The sequence below is a fragment of the Sinocyclocheilus anshuiensis genome, unplaced genomic scaffold (assembly GCF_001515605.1).
Source record: "Sinocyclocheilus anshuiensis isolate Anshui unplaced genomic scaffold, SAMN03320099.WGS_v1.1 scaffold1260, whole genome shotgun sequence".
NCBI classification, from domain to species: Eukaryota; Metazoa; Chordata; class Actinopteri; order Cypriniformes; family Cyprinidae; genus Sinocyclocheilus; species Sinocyclocheilus anshuiensis.
The window spans coordinates 245,215-261,549 of NW_015546079.1; the positions used below are offsets into that span (position 1 = coordinate 245,215).

General features: G+C 36.4%; 2 protein-coding genes across 4 annotated transcripts in view; both read right to left on the reverse strand.

The window, feature by feature from the left end:
• Positions 1-8,857, reverse strand: part of clcn1b (chloride channel, voltage-sensitive 1b) — a 29,813-nt gene extending 20,956 nt beyond the window's left edge. The window contains exons 1-3 of the mRNA XM_016501393.1: positions 8,789-8,857; positions 850-1,069; positions 602-733 (exon numbers count right to left, since the gene is read on the reverse strand). Of these exons, the coding sequence (XP_016356879.1) occupies positions 602-733; positions 850-1,069; positions 8,789-8,839 (403 nt within the window). The 5' untranslated portion in view covers positions 8,840-8,857. The remainder of the gene's footprint in view (positions 1-601; positions 734-849; positions 1,070-8,788) is intronic.
• A 5,116-nt stretch (positions 8,858-13,973) lies between these two features.
• Positions 13,974-16,335, reverse strand: part of casp2 (caspase 2, apoptosis-related cysteine peptidase) — a 7,678-nt gene continuing 5,316 nt past the window's right edge. For 2 of the 3 annotated variants that reach the window (XM_016501390.1, XM_016501392.1), the window contains 3 exons: positions 15,707-15,901; positions 15,502-15,611; positions 13,974-14,488 (listed from right to left, as the gene is read on the reverse strand). In XM_016501390.1, the coding sequence (XP_016356876.1) occupies positions 14,354-14,488; positions 15,502-15,611; positions 15,707-15,901 (440 nt within the window). In that variant the 3' untranslated portion in view covers positions 13,974-14,353. The remainder of the gene's footprint in view (positions 14,489-15,501; positions 15,612-15,706; positions 15,902-16,335) is intronic. The other variant, XM_016501391.1, reaches the window with a different exon arrangement.

The following is a 16,335-nucleotide window of genomic DNA, read 5'->3' on the forward strand; positions in this document are numbered from 1 at the left end:
GTCTACGTCACAATGTGGGAAGATTTGCATAACACCATCCAAATGTTCACTCAAAGAAAGAAGGCGTAACTTTTATGTCATGCCATGTTGTGGAGTCGCTGTGTGTTTCGTTGTGAAAGCGAAACTACTTTGTTTGGCCTTCCAAAAGAGGACACATAATGTTCTTTTTAGCAACGTCATATGACCCCTTTAACAAATACTGTAACAAATAGACTGCTCATTGTTAGTGTTACTCAATGCATTAACTAACATTAACTAATGGGACCTTATTGTACTGTATGTTACCTAAATGTCTATACAGTCACTTTTAATCAATTTAATGCCTCCTTGCTGAGTAAGAAAAAGTATTAATTTCTTTCAAAACAGAACAACTTTACTGACCAAACACTTTTGAAGGGTGGTCTAAATTTAAGCAGAAGGATAGTATTTGAATTTTCAAACATTACAATGTAATACCCATTTTATAAAAGCAACTTAAGGCCGTGCTCAGCAACAGCCTTCAGCCAGAATTACATGACAATATAGCAGAGCCTCTCAAAACATATTGCTTAAATATACACAGGGTTTAAGTGTCACCAAATAGGCACATTCTGTTCTATACCTTGTAGGCTCTTGGCACTGGCATAGTCCATGCTCCAGCTAACCAGAGCCATAGTGAGACCTAAAAGAACCAGGAAGATCCAGTCCTCGCCCAACTTTGTCACAATATACCTCTGGATCCGGGCCAGGCAGTCTGCAATGCAAACATATTCTAATGGCTATTCCCACTAGACATTGCATTTTATCTGCACTTTAGACCAGTGCACTTGATTTCTAGGTAAACAGAATGGGTTTTCTTTAGTCACTCACCCTGGCATTTGGAATAGGGGCGTGGCTTCTGTATAGAGGAGGAGGGGCTTAAACCTGGAGTCATGGGTCCCACATCCAGGCTGGCATGATGTGCTCGGCCATGGCCTCTCCTGGTTGCCTTGGCATTGCCGGCATACCTCTTCCATTGCCTTTCAGTCAACAGACGTGTGGCCTCCCGTCTGGCAATATTACCCAGCTGCTCCTGATATTCCCCATACAGCTGAAAAAGACAGAATGCGGGTTTCTACCAAGAACAGAAATGACCACTACACCCACATTGATCAGCAGAGTGAAGGAAATCACTGAAAGGAAAATCTGCAGTGAACAAAGCAAATATGGGTAAAACGTCATTCTTAATTATGTGGATAATTGCAGTTTAATGGTAAAATCATGTGATTTCACAACTTTCAGAGTGCTCACTGGTTCAGTGAGATTGTGTGTACATACTTGTGGAAGTAGGAATGTGAAGTGAATCAATGTAAGTGTGTGTGGTGGTGAGTTACAGTCATTTGTATATGTCAGACAGAAATAGTCAGGCTGTCTGTTACGAACTCCCCTGTCTAGGGTAGAGGAGAAGGAACCGATTAAATAAAATAAAGAAAGAATTTAAATAAACTAAACAAATTGTACGTCTTCAGAGCCCCTGTCTCCCGTCCCAGCACTGATTCAACACCCGAACCATAAATCAAGCAAAAAAGATTTATTTAGTACAAACAGTAACAAAGAAAACGGAAGATCTTACATGGAAGCAATTAAATTCAGGAGGGGGTAATGGAATCTGCCCTAACAGGGCAGAATGGAAAAAGCGCTCCCACGAGGGACTCTCAATCATACATACAGTACACGCACATGCACAAGATTTAGCCCGAAAGTACTCAAAAGTTCCCAACTATATTGCACCAACTTAAAAAAAAAAAAAAAAAGCCCAACACCCCAAAAGAAAGAAAGGACAGATTAAGGTCATCATGAATCAAATGACAAAACAGCATAGGGTGGTACTTGATTTAGTCCATCAGGATTTGATTAGATCATGGGGATCAGTTAGAAGTGGGCATTGCAAACTTAAAGGAGGCCATAAAAAAAAGAAGAATCATCAATTTTGATTTCTTGGTGAGCTACTTGAATACACAAATACAAAAATAATGGGTTGTCCATCAGGATAGACCGCACACTCTGGATATTGGCCAGTAAAGGAGGAAGTGATCCACCATGACATTCTTCACCTTCCATCCATTACACCCAATACACACGCCTTCATACATTCTTGAGCAGCACAGACCCCACATGGTGCGAGACAGAAGGGATCGGATTCAGCCCCCTCATGCCCTCAAAAACAAGAAATAATCAATATACATATAATACAACTCAAAATATTTGTATATTTATATAAGGCATTTGAAATAACTGATAAATATATCTAAAAAAAATGTTCATGCATGCACGCATAAATACACAAGAATGAAATAAAATAGATAAAGATGATCATGAAACATTTGGGGGCATTTATCTTGTCACAAATTCAAACAAAGTACATAAACAGCTGTGTTTTTGGTAGCTGTGTTAAAAAAAGATACAATTTCAGTACAGAACTCAATGAACCAAACCATCATTCAGACCTGATGAGTGAGTCTTAGCAATAAATTACATTTAAAACATTCCAGTACGAGCACTGTTCTTCATTACTCAAAATGTAAATTTATTGTTGGTTTGTTTTCCAAATGCAGAGTCCAAAAACAATTTTTGAACTTTAGTGGAAGTTCATATTAAATTATAGGCCAGAATTTATATCCGTTTCAACTCAGCTGATTAAAGTTATTCTCGTTCACTAATAATTGACAATTTTTTTTTTTTAATTCATTCATTCATGGACAATTATTATACAGTAGACCAGTAGTCAATGTACATTTAATTTTAATGGCATTTAATAATCCTAACTAAGGATTATTTAATAATGGTATGAAAAAAGTAAAGTACGTTAAATAAATAAGCAGATACAAGTATGTGGATTAACTGACTAAGCGCACACACACACAAACATACATACACGTATATATGAAGAGTTCAGATGCAAAAGCCTCTAAGTACCGTCTGAAATTTTCATCTAAAATGAGCATTTTTATACAGGTCCTTTTCTATGCCATTAAAATGAAATAACTGAACATAAATATAGGAGCCTGATAAAAAAATGCTGATTTTAGATGAAAATTTCAGATAGCACTTAGAGCTTTTTGCATCTGAACTCTTCATATATGTATATATATATATATATATATATATATATATATATATATATATATATATATAGGGTGCGATTTGTGAAAAAATGTCTCAGGTTACGTATGTAGTGGATCAAAACCTTTCATCAAAGTTGTCCTAAAAACAAAACAATAACCGTTCTTGTCTTAGGACAACTTTGATTAACTTATTTGATCCACTGATCCACAAGTTATTGTCTGTAATTATGTGTAATATATACATAAGTATATAAGGTTAAATATTATGATTATTAATGTCCATTACTGTTAATGACGTCTTAGTAATTACAGTTAGAATTAATTTAGAATTTATTAGAATGAAAGTGAACAAGAATGCTGAATTCTATGACATGCATTCAAAATAGACGAATGCAAACCCACCTCATGTGTAGCTGCAGTCTTGAACATACTGTATAGAGATTTGACATTCTTCCACAGAGCATCTCACACTATGAGACATCCAGCTATACAACAGCATTTATACACTGCACTTGAATATTAGCGCGTACTCACTCACTCTCTCACACACACACACACACACACACACAAATACCCTTGAATGACCAATAATTTAACAAACACCGCGAGAGTTAAAAAAAACTGAGAGAATAAGACGACTTTTAGTCTTTTCATTCTTTTCTCATTTATTACATTATCCTGATAAGATAGCAGAGTTTGTGTCAGATAGAGAGAAGACCCAAGGTTGTTTCTGCTATTGCCTCTTCATTTTTCTAAAGTAAGTACACTAATTCAGGATGACAGCGTGAGAGAGACTGTTCTGTAACAGAAAAACATTTACTTTTACGACAACATATTCTCTCTCTCTTTCTCAAACACCTGTTTTCCTCGTTCCTCTAACTGATTTCCACAGTGCAGGCTTAACTTTACAACCGTGGCCTAAATCTCACAGAGCCTAACCCCACAGCTCAGTTCTGAAAGATCAGATGATGTCTTCTCTATACAACTGAAAGATCAAGAATAAGACCAAAAATATATTATCCAACATGTTATTCTTAATAAAAAGGCTCAAAGACAAGAGAGCGAGAGAGAGCTGAAGACAGACCGAGTAGAGAGAGTGAAAGTTGCTAACAGACATAAGCAGTGAAGGACATAGTGACTTTGAGAGTTAATTAAAAACAGAAATATAATGGTCAGTGTGTGTGCAAGTATAATAATAATACAATCCGACCCATTTACTGACAGACTGACCAGGAGAGCAAGAAAGACTGATCATATCATAAATGTTTATATCATAGAAAATGTAAACATACACATAAAATTAATATCAATGTAATTATATTAAGAAAACATTATGAACATTATAAAATGCATATTATTATTATGCAATAATATGTAATAATAACAAATTATATGTTGACATATTTACTTTTGTATGTGTTGCTCTTTTTTTAAGCAGTAACTTTAAACGAAAATACTAAGAAAAAAATGTATCTAATAATAAAATAAATTAATTTCTAGACAATGTTAAAATATAGACTGACCTTCATCCCAAGGTTTCCATAAAAAAAAGTTATAAAATAGAACATTATCAACATCCATTAGTCCCAGTTAATGAAATTCTGTCCAGTATAGCAAGTTACCAAAATGTTTGTGTGGAGAAAAAATAAAAATATTATAATGTTTAATCTCACCAGAATCTGGTCAAAATTCAGAACAGTTTCAAAAGTGTTGATGGGTTCCCTTATCATTGTGTTCTTTTTCCTGTCAGTCTGTTCCTATCTTCCTTTTCATCTGCTATGTGCCTATGTTCCTCCTCTCCTTCTCCTTTTAACCTTCACAAGATATTCAGATATTAGTAACTGTATCTGCCTTATAGGGGGTGTCCTGTAGGTTAATGCCTAAGCAAACCACATTACCCATAATGCAGTGCACTTCATTTACAGACTGTGGTTGACAGTGGGCTGTCAGCAGCTGTTAATTCATAGGACTGCGGCTTCCTAATCCTGTCTGGCGGTCAGCTGAAGTCCACTGCAGGTAACTGGATGTGAACACGTTTCTGCATCATTTCATTCATTGTCGTCTGTGCTGAAGTTGAATTCGGTTAAACCTGCATTAGGGCTGTCAAAATGGCTGAAAAACTAAATTCGAATTTTTTACTTAAATATTATCAATATTCTAATTTAAAAGACAATTTCAGTTGGGGTGAAAAAAAGCTGTTGGCTTCTCTCCCGAGGCCACAAGAGGACGCATCGAGCAAAATATTATGCACGTTTCTTCAAAGCATAATAAAATAACACGACTATCTTTGCATAATGTTTAAAATAATGCTTATAAACCATATATAATTAAAAAAGTTGCTTAAACAATTATATGTATGAAAACCAATCACAAAGAGTACTTTCTTCATTTAAAAACTTGATGCAGATGCTTGACTGAGACGTTTTTTAAAAGTTGAACTTACATTAATTTTACATAGCTTTCTAAACATTCTCTTCTGCGAGACGCGAGTGCAACGGTGATAGACGTCCCGCTAGAAAATGCGATAAATATGCGTTGTGTGAACGGCTTGGTTTCGGTTTTGACGTAAACAACATCTTCGCCACACTGATGCTCTCGTTTTCCGCAATATATTGAATGAATAATGTAGCAGCGCCGCATCTAGTGGGTTCAACTGGATAGGCTAACAAAAGCATTAAAATGCAATGACACTTACATCGTCGTCGCATTTCGTGCGCCACTGATAATACTGCCTGACGCACACCTAAAATTCGAATGCAATGTTTTTGCATTTGAATGTGGATTTTTATTTTAAATTCGACGAATATTCGAAATTCGAATGTTTTTCTGACAGCCCTAACCTGCATTAATGGTGTTGATTGAAGTTGGCTGTTTTATGCTGCTCATCAGCTTTGTGACGTAAAGTGACATCTCCAAGTTCACCTCTACACTGTCATTCATTAAAAGTAGTTTCGCTTTCACAACGAATCACACAGTGCCTTCACGACATGGCGGCGGCGGCAACAATACTACAGCGAGAATAAAAGTTACGCCTTCTTTCTTTGCGTGAACATTTGGGCGGCGTTATGCAAATTTTCCCAGATAGTGACATAGGTATGTGGGGGCGTGTTAGAACGAGCCGTTTTAGGTAGGTGTGGCTGACTCTTAACTTTTATAAAGAATATCTCTTTGGATTTGAGACTTTAGTCTTTGCAACTTTACAGATCTTCTTTATGCACCAAGAGCTTGTAGCACTCCAAAGAGAAAGGAAAAATTGAAATCGCATCATATGACCTCTTTAAGCAAAAAAGAGTTGGTAAACAAACTTGTTTGAATTTGGATATTTCAGTAGTCTGTAGTCTGCAGTTCGCAAGACCTAAGGAATATGCTAATTCATCATCAAAACATTATTATTTGCATTTTTCCCCAATAATGAAGTGAAAGTTCAAACGCAACAACCCTTTTATCTCCTGCACCACTCTCTCCAATTCACTCTCAGTCTGTTCATTGCTGTCTTTCAGCAGTCAGACTCCCAGAGGCCTCTGTGCTAAAGAAGAGGTCATCAGCAGCTGCCTGACCTGGAAGTGAAATCACTTAATTGTGACCATTAAAAACAACATTCAGTGTTGTTTAACATCAGTATAAGCAAACACTGCTGTAAACGAATACATCGTCCTCCAAGACCATACGCTATCACAATCATTAGTTTTTCCATCGTGGTGGAAACTTTCCATTGACTTCTTTTGTTTCACACCAAGCAAATTATAATTTCCATCCGTCAACTCTAAACCTGACCCTCACAGAAACCATTCAGCATTTTTAGGGATAGTTTGCTCAAACATTAAAATTCTATCATGATTTACTCACCCTCACTTGTTCCAAACCTATTTGACTTACATTCTTCTGTAAAACATGAGTGTTTTTTTATCCACGCAACGAAAATTAAAGGTGTCCAATGACTTGTGGACTCCACAGATGAAAGCCATACAGGTTGGGACCGACATGAGGGTGATTAAATGATCACATAATTTTCATTTTGGTTGTATTATCCCTTCATTCCCTCATAAAAGGGATAGTTCACCCAAAATAAATAAAGTCGTCATTTACTCACATCAAAATTGCATGACTTACTTTCTCCTGTGAAATATAAAAAGAAATTTAGAGAAATGTCGGTAGCACTTTCTATTACAGTCCTGTACCACATGTATTTATTATAGCAATTATAACTAGGTACTAACTGTAAATCTACCTCTAAATCTAGAATGGGTAATCGTTACTTTATATTACCCAGTACTTTCTTAGGTAATTACACTGTAAGTACATGAACTGCAATATAAAGTGCAACCAAAATGTCTAAGTGAATGGGAACCAAAAATGTCCGAATGTCCGGGAAATATTCTTTTGTGTTCTGCAGACGAAAGAAAGTCACACAGGTTTGGAACTGCATGACGGTGAGTAAAATTTAACCGAATTTTCATTTTTAGGTGAATTATCCCTTTAAGTTGGCATAATTTGACCACACACACATTTGTAATACTGTCTTGAGCAAGTAATGCGTTTATGCGTAAAATTTACAGAAGTTAAAAAAAGCTCCCGGCCCTGGCGATCTTCCCATATTGTGTGGCAGGAGAAGAAAATCGATGTGGGAACTCGCGAGCGAGAGAAGAGAGGAAGACAGGTGGAGAATTGGAAGGTTGAGGGGAGCTTGTGTGTGGGAACTTAATGACTTGTGACAGTGCAAAACTGACAGCTAAAGAATTGACGCTCGTCTCACTCTCACACACACCATAATTTACGACTATTCTCTCGCGCTTTCTTTTGACACTTGACCTTTTGTGTTCAATGTATTTCCTTTTACTTTAATACAATCCTCAGTCCTTCCCAATAAGCTGTCCAATAGAACCAAACTCGAACAAATAGCTCAAAGCGCCTAACCAGCTAACCATACGTTCCTCTCGGCCATACAGCGGCCATCGAGAGCAGCCCGGTGGAGAGAGCTAGGCGTATATTTAACCTGCATGCTCAGGTTTCTGCTAGCATATAGCAGCAGAGATGGAGTGCGTAGGTTAGCACGAATACGCACAAATCACGAGGTTTGGTCCACACATCTGCTTAGTTCAGCAAGTCTACGACATTGCAAATAATCCTCAAAGGCATGCGAGGTGTTTTACAGAATCTTCAGAAACCTGAGACTCTTTCCACTCCAAATGAGGCCAGTAAACAGATTTTGGACAGAAAATGCTGCAACGGGAAGCTATAAGCATACCGATAAGCATTAAAAAAGCAAGAAGGTGGAAAGCAGAGCATGCAAACGTGGTTTTCTCCCAATAAGCATCTGATAAGGAAGCACGAATCTACAGTATTGGCTCTTATGGACGTTTACGAGACAATTTGTCTTTAATCAGCAGGGTGTTGACACAGGTTACGACAATTCTCATGCCTATCCATGAGTTGTGCTAGAACAGCCCAGTGAGCTCCATGTGTGTCGCCACTAAGAATAGAATGGAAAATCAATTAAAGCTGAGGCTAGTGAAGTGAAAGACTTTGAGACCCATTATTTAAAGTCTCATAATTTGGGCAGACAAGCGTTTCTAGGTTAGAACAGACCAGACTGACCACGACAAACCTCAGCAAGCCACCCACCAAAAGCAAGACAGCGAAACGCCTCAGAGTGAGACAACAAAACAACGGGAGAGAGAAAGAGGCACAGAAAGACAGTGACTGACCAGGGTTTGCTGGTATCTCAGAGCTTTCCTTTGCGACGCATCGGCAGCCATCGACACGCTCGCACTGAGCCAAAAATAAACACACAGTCTCACTCCTGTGTTACAGCATATGAAACACATACACTCACTGACTCTTACCCGTTTATTCAGTTACACACACCACCCTGCTCAAAGCGCGAGATACACACGCTGCCTCACTCTTATGTTACAGTACCCGCAACACACACTTGCGAGAAAAATGCTGAGACGCGTGATTCTTCAATTAGATACACTGGAACACACCATCCACAAACTGTCAAAGTGTCGGCCTACCTGTAATACACTGCACCAACAACACTTATGAAGGCACAGAGAACGCAAACACATCACAAACATGCAGATATTCACAACTCTTACAAAACATTACCATAGTATCCATAGTTTCTGTCCAGTACTTGGTATTGGCTAGTTTGGTATATAAGCAAGCTGGTAACACAAAGGTCAGGGTTCTCGATCATTTTGAGCTACGAGTTTCCAGAATTTTTCCAATCCTAGAGTATAAGATAAAGATTTTAAATTATTTTATAGATTCCACTCACAAAGAGCAGTACTTAAGAGTTCAGTCAGAAATTTCCATATGTTAATATTTTATTAATTTTCCAAAAATTTCCAGGACCTAAAATCACTATTTTAGAACTCCTTTTTTTGTTTTACCTGGCATGTTCCATGACCATGAAAACCATTGAAAATGTACACCTTAAATGAACTGTAATTCTATTAGGAATGACAGAAATATTCTGGCAAATTTCTTAAATTATTCTGGGTTCCCACTGTTTCTTAACAATGTTTTTTTTATTATTATTTTTTACAGTGATTTTCAACAAATAGATAGCATTTTTAATTAACTAACTTAAGAGAGACTGGAAAAAATAATATGGAAATTTACATTACTTTTTTAAAACTGTTTATTTATTACCATTTTATTACTTTTTAATCCTTTCCAGGCCCAGAAAACACACCTTTGAAATTGCCTGATTTCCATGATTTCCAAGACCAAAAAAAAAAACTATAAATCACTTTGGATAAAAGTTTGAAAATTGCCTGAATGACAGAAAAGTTATTCATATTAATATTTAATATTAAAAATATTGGTAACGCTTCACAACAAGGCCCCAATTTTGAACACTTTAACAATGAGCAATACATTTGTTACAGCATTTATTAATCTTTGTTAACGTTAGTTATTAATAAAAATACAACTGCTCCTTGTAAGTTCATGTTAGAGCAGGTCTATTAAATAATATTAACAGATACAACTTTAGATTTTAATAATGTATTAGTAAATGCTGAAATTACCATTAACGAATATTAATAAATGCTTCAGAAGTATTTGACATTGTTAGCTCATATTAAAGTGATGTAAACTAATGTTAAACAACAGAACCTTACCGTAAAGTGTTCAAATATTTTTACATATCAAATTTGAAGATTATTTCTACCTGATAAAGGACTTTAGAACTAAAAAAAAAATTTAATCATTTACATTACATTTCCAGTGCTGTAAAAAAACACTTCCCTAATATCTCTAGGTATTCCAGGACTGGAAAACCTAGAAATATTAAGAGATTTTTTTTTTTATTATTTTTTATATATATAGTTTTGCAATGTTAACAATAATCTGCATCTATGGTATTCTAGAGGGAAACTATGGTTGCCATGGTAAATTCTTGTTAGGAGACCATTCATTTTGTCTACACATTCTGTAAGTACGAACACATAATCCAAACACTAGAATAAGCACTGTCAGGATATAGGAAATAAATAAGGATCAATTTTATGAAGAGGGCAAGAAAAACTGTTTTTTAAAAATCACTATAAGGTGTAGTGTAGTGAGTAAAAACTCAAAGACTCAAACCGAGAGCTGGCGAAGAGAGTGACTGAAACAGATGAGCCCAAACAAGCGTACTTGTGTTTTGTGTTAAATAGATAATACAGGTCCAGATTTGCTTGTCTTTTCTTAGCTGCGGCACACGGCTAATCGCCGCCTCATCTCACACTAACGACATCCCCACTCTCAGCCGTTACTAGCGGCAACATGCCTCCCCATCTATCTGCAGGCCTGAACCCCTCCCAGCTGGATTTCCGTTTTACTTCCACCTCTTCTTGTTTTTGTTCCTTCTGGCGAGCATGGGTGTTTTTTGACAGGACACCACCCCCTCGGGGGCACCCGTGTAACATGATGAGTGAGTATGTGTTTTGGAAGGAGCTGGGGGGGGGGGCAACATGACCCAATACAACAGCGTCAATGCCGCAGCGAGGAAACTCAGATGCCCCGCACAGTCTTAAAATACAACTCACTCTTGCTGTGATTCAACCTCTACTCTGATTAACGGGCTGATGAATATGTAAACTCTCCGCCAACTCATAGCTTCTAGAGTCCGAAATGTTTACAGGAATTACCCTAGAGAGACATCCGGGTGAAGCATCCACTGATCTGACAAGCTAAAAGTACAGCAAAACCTCATACACGATCCTTCGTGACTTCAAGTGGATCTGAAATACATTGTGTAGGTTGTCGCTTTTTATATCACAACTGGGCCTGCCAATCGATTGGCCAGGATATACCTGGAAGAACGTCTCGGTGGACGACTAAATAAAGCTTAAAAATAAATAAAGTGATTAAAGTAATCCTCCACGCATTTATATACATACCATCTGGGCCTTGCGGCAAAGGTTTCAGTTCTGGAGTCACGCTAACAGGTCAGATGGGTAAGTGTTACGGGATCGGTACAATGACGGCCGTTCCTGCAGCCACGGCAGGACAGAGAAACCCGAGCACACGGATAAAAATGCATCACCACGGAAGCCGAGGACAACTCTGAAAAACAGAGAGGGAGAGGGAGTGAGAGACATCTAATACTAAACAACTCAACACAGAGCATAACAACATGGCACTCTATTATAACCAACCAGACAATACACTCCAACTCAAATACACAACAACCGATACATTTATCCAAGCAAACAACTATAGAAAGAAATCCACAGCACAAGTCAATGGTCTTTGGAACAGTATTTCTTTATTACATGGCAGCTTTTGCATTACAAAAATACAAAAATGACAGTTCCCTATAGTTTTCTTAAAGCACCCTTTAGAGCTGGTTTGTACATATGACAAAGGCAGTGAATAAACCAATTAATATCAAGTTTGCAAGGCATTCATCTGGCACAGTCAGGCTGCCAGGGACTAAACTGGATTATATTATATGTATCTATGTCCATTGTGGGTTTTAATACCTTCATAGGGGAACTTTTAAACATTTGTTACCACAACTAGAACCTGTAGCGCTCAGTGTCACAATGCTTTCACCATTACAATTCTGAACACGCATTCAAAACCAGGTGAACACAGCCTGAGAAATACATTGATTAAAATGTATAAAGTTACAGTTAGAGGAGTAGTTTAAAATGAACCCATCTTTCCTTTCATGTTAGGCTGGTTCTGGAGAACATCATTGTGCTGGCATTCTCTCAATGGAATGACTGCAGCATTAAAGAAATACTTACAAACACAGTACAGTAAAACTGTGACACATTTTCCTAGTGTATATACATTGTCTGTTTCCTACTTTAAGTTTATTTTTCATTTTGAAACAACGTTTGACTAATGAAAATAACTTTTAGTATTTCATCAAATAAACCAGTCATTTGTTTAAATATTTCAATATATTTTTTTCTAAATTATCATGGCACTGTTTCCATTATGAAAGTAATCCTTTATAAATTATTTATTTGCACCAGCCCCTCATTTTATACTTAGGATTTTAATGTGTGTTTAAAATGAACTTATGCCCATATTATTCTGCCAGTTCAAAGAAGCTTATTAGTTAAAATATCAAAATAAAACCCAACAAAGCAACAGTTCCTTGAAAGCAATATCAGCATGAACAGTGTACATCTACATAAAACCTTTTGGCTTCTAAGACAGTAAAAATTAAATAAAATGCAGTAAAATAAAATAATCATGTTGAGTGATAACCTATGGTAAAGGTGATGAGTGTGGAATGTAGAAGAAAGTTTGAGGGATGCCATGGCAGTGTCAAAAGGTCAAAGGTTGCGACCATTAACCTAAAGGTCATGCCTACTGGATCAGGAAGACACACACACAGATGGAAAACAGCACACTCAAATTTACAGTCTACATTCCCACGAGGAATAATGTTGTGTGTGCAGAACAGAAACTGTGTGACTGTGTGTCTAAAAACTGGAAGCTCTAAATGACAAAAGGTGAGCTGATAAAATGCAAAAGCTCTCTACCGCCACCTGTAGGATTTTCTTTAAGACAGAATACTTTCAGTCGCCATAATGTGCATTCATTGGCACACAGAATGTTTGAAGTGAAAAGAAATGTGCAAGAGTAAGAGAAACATGCATATGTACAGGCATAATTACAAAACATGTTAGAAGGATATATAAACGAGTGAAAACACCATTTGGAATGCAACTGGAATCCAGAAGTTTTGGAATTACTCAAATGTCTGGAGAAGTATATTGATATGCATCTTAGTAATGTTTTTAAAAATAACTATTATACGCTAACCAAAATGGATCAATAAATAGTTTAACTTTTAACTCAGAGTCAGGAAGCCCTATCGAAATTCAAAAAAGCTGCCATGGTGCATACAGGATAACTAAAGAAAATTAACAGATGTCATGCCACAGTACTTACAGAAAACATTAACTGAAACCAAAGATAAAGTAAGAGCAGATCTGCTCTGCTCCAATCTAATAAGTGAAATGGTATGAAGGAGTTTAGTATGGTACTGGCACAATGCTACTATGCATGTCTATGCATACAACCATGTATGTGTGACAGATGGGGGGTTTATCATTAAACTGCTCTGAATGTACCAACAAGTTGGCTATAAAAAGGCTCCACAATTGCAAAGCATACAGAACATGAATTACTGAGAAAACAAAACTATACAAAGAAGAGTGAAAACAAATAGATATAAAAATTAATCCGATAAAACAAAAGACTGATAAAATGTTGGCTTTGGTTAAAAAAGGGTAATTCTGTGGCAGATTTTATACAGCTGCTGAATAAAAAAAATGAATTAAAATATATTTAATTTTCCAGCTTATTTTTAACTCCAATTTCCCCCTATAAATCATGAAAACAAATGGATAAAACAAATGGAAAAAAAAAAAGTTAAGAGCAAGGCAAAAAAATAAAGAATAAATGGAGAATGTTTGTGATAATGCATTTTCTAAGTGCACCCAAGAAGTTTTAAAAAATCTGATCTATCTTGGCAAATCCACTGTAAATAACACACGCATCCTATGAATCTGTCATTGTGCTGAGGGATGTGAAACAGATGACACATGGAATGGGTGTAAGTAGATTTACATGACTCTGTGTGTTGTGTGCTGAGCTTGCAGCAGGTGATGGATGTACACACACACGTGCGCTAAGCTCCCGCTACTGCATCAAAATCAGTTTTGAGGGCAGTGTGTTCTGTGTGTGCTTCGTGCCTGGGGAGAGTGTGTGTGTGTGTGTGTGTGTGTGTTTGTGTGTGTGTGTGTCTAGTTGTTGGGGTAGTACTTAGGGAAGAGGTAGAGGTCTTTACAGAGGGAACTGGTGAACTCTGACATCTCTTTACAGCGATGATGGGCTGAACCAGGTGCGTATCCCTCTCTGCTTTTAATTCGACCATTCACCTATAGAGAACAACAGAGAGAGCAAAATATATTTTAACCCTATAAAGCCTACTTTTATCATATTTTACATGCAAACTTTTTTTATTATATTTGAAATAATTATATTTTAGGCATCTTAATTATCAACATGATCAAAACTTTGCTGAAAACACCATTATACACAATCAACTACATGCCGTCTGTCATCTGATTGAAAATTTATACTTTTTAGCAAGTAAAAGGCCTTTTAGTATAATTCATCCCCCATCAGGTTGTGGAAACTTAGGTTTCATTTATTATCCATACATACATCATTTTTTGAAAAGTCATGTCAAAATGTGAGTATCAAAGATGATACATTAAGCTTTTGAGGAATGTTATCTGCACATCTCTTAATCCACATTGCATTATATGTTTTGCCCCCACAATTAAAACTACACAGTTTTTAATCATATAAATTTATTCAAACATCACTGAAATTTTATCTCACTATATTATTGGATGATATAGAGTGACAACTGATATTTATACACATTTTATGTAAGTTGTCTGCTATACTGATAAAGATCTCATTGATTTAAAAGATATCAGAATTTTGTCTTGTTGTCAATATAAGTATTAGCAACTGCAATTTGCATATTTTTGCTCATTTAGGGCCTCTGAAGAACACTGATATGTTTGAGCTTTATATTCTCCTATATCATACCATATGGGCCACAAAAGCCTGAAGTATCAAATATGATACTCAACAAAAACACATATGCAAACTGTTTTAGATTTTGTCTAAATGTTCAATAAACTGATCAATGTCAAAACATATTTTCATGGCTGTTATTTCATATGTCAGGCTTTACATGATTATGCTGTTACAAGTTGTGAATAAGGTGTTATTTATAAAACAGTCCGATTTTGAATGGCTATCAACTGAATTAAATATCAAAGTGCCAGGTACAAAACACGAAATGTTAACATTGTTTGGAAACCATCAATGGCCATAAATCAGTGTATTCAAAATGTGGACTAAAATGTTTTACCTGCACAAGTATGTCTGCCAGGTGTGTGTCGTTGGCTCTCTGTCTGATTGTGGTGTTCAGTTCCTGAATGAACCAGGACCCTTTCTTGGTGTTTCTCATTGCAGCAGTGCCTGAAACACAAAACATCAGCAATCTGCACAGCCTGTGACATATGACATGATGAATGGTAATAAAATCAGATGAAGATACAATAATGTGTACACACTGAAACCTTTGAGGGTGGCAAAGCCGCAGATCATGTCGGATCTCTGGGGCAGTTTGACTCTCAGTCTCTCCCTGTCTTTCTCCTCCCTCTCTTTGTCGTCTCTCTCCCCCTCTCTGCCAGCATCCCTCTGTTCACAGCCTGGAGATTGAGTCCGTTCCTGCCCATCCAACTGGTCCACGCCGTTGTCCATCTCCTCTGAAATAGAAAGAAATGTTTGTTTGCTTGTTTTTTTAAGTTATTTTACACCATGCTAGCTTCTGTGGCTATTTTATATTTCATTGTCAATTTAAAATACAATAAATATACAGTATAAATAATAATAATAAAGGTTTAAAACCTATTTTTGAAAAAAAAAAAAACTGACTTTATTAAAACCTATTTAAATGCTTCAGCTGAATAAAACTAATTCTTCAATTAATTAAAACTAGCACATTTCCATACAATATGCTTCAAAGATCAGATTTTGGCATAATGGTGCATCTTTACTTCATATTAAGCACTGAAACAATTAATTCATTAGTATATATTTGTCATTTTTCGCTTTCAAAGAATTCAATAAATGTGTCCGAAAATACTATCTCTCTCTCTTTATATATATATATATATATATATATATCTTTTTTTTTTTT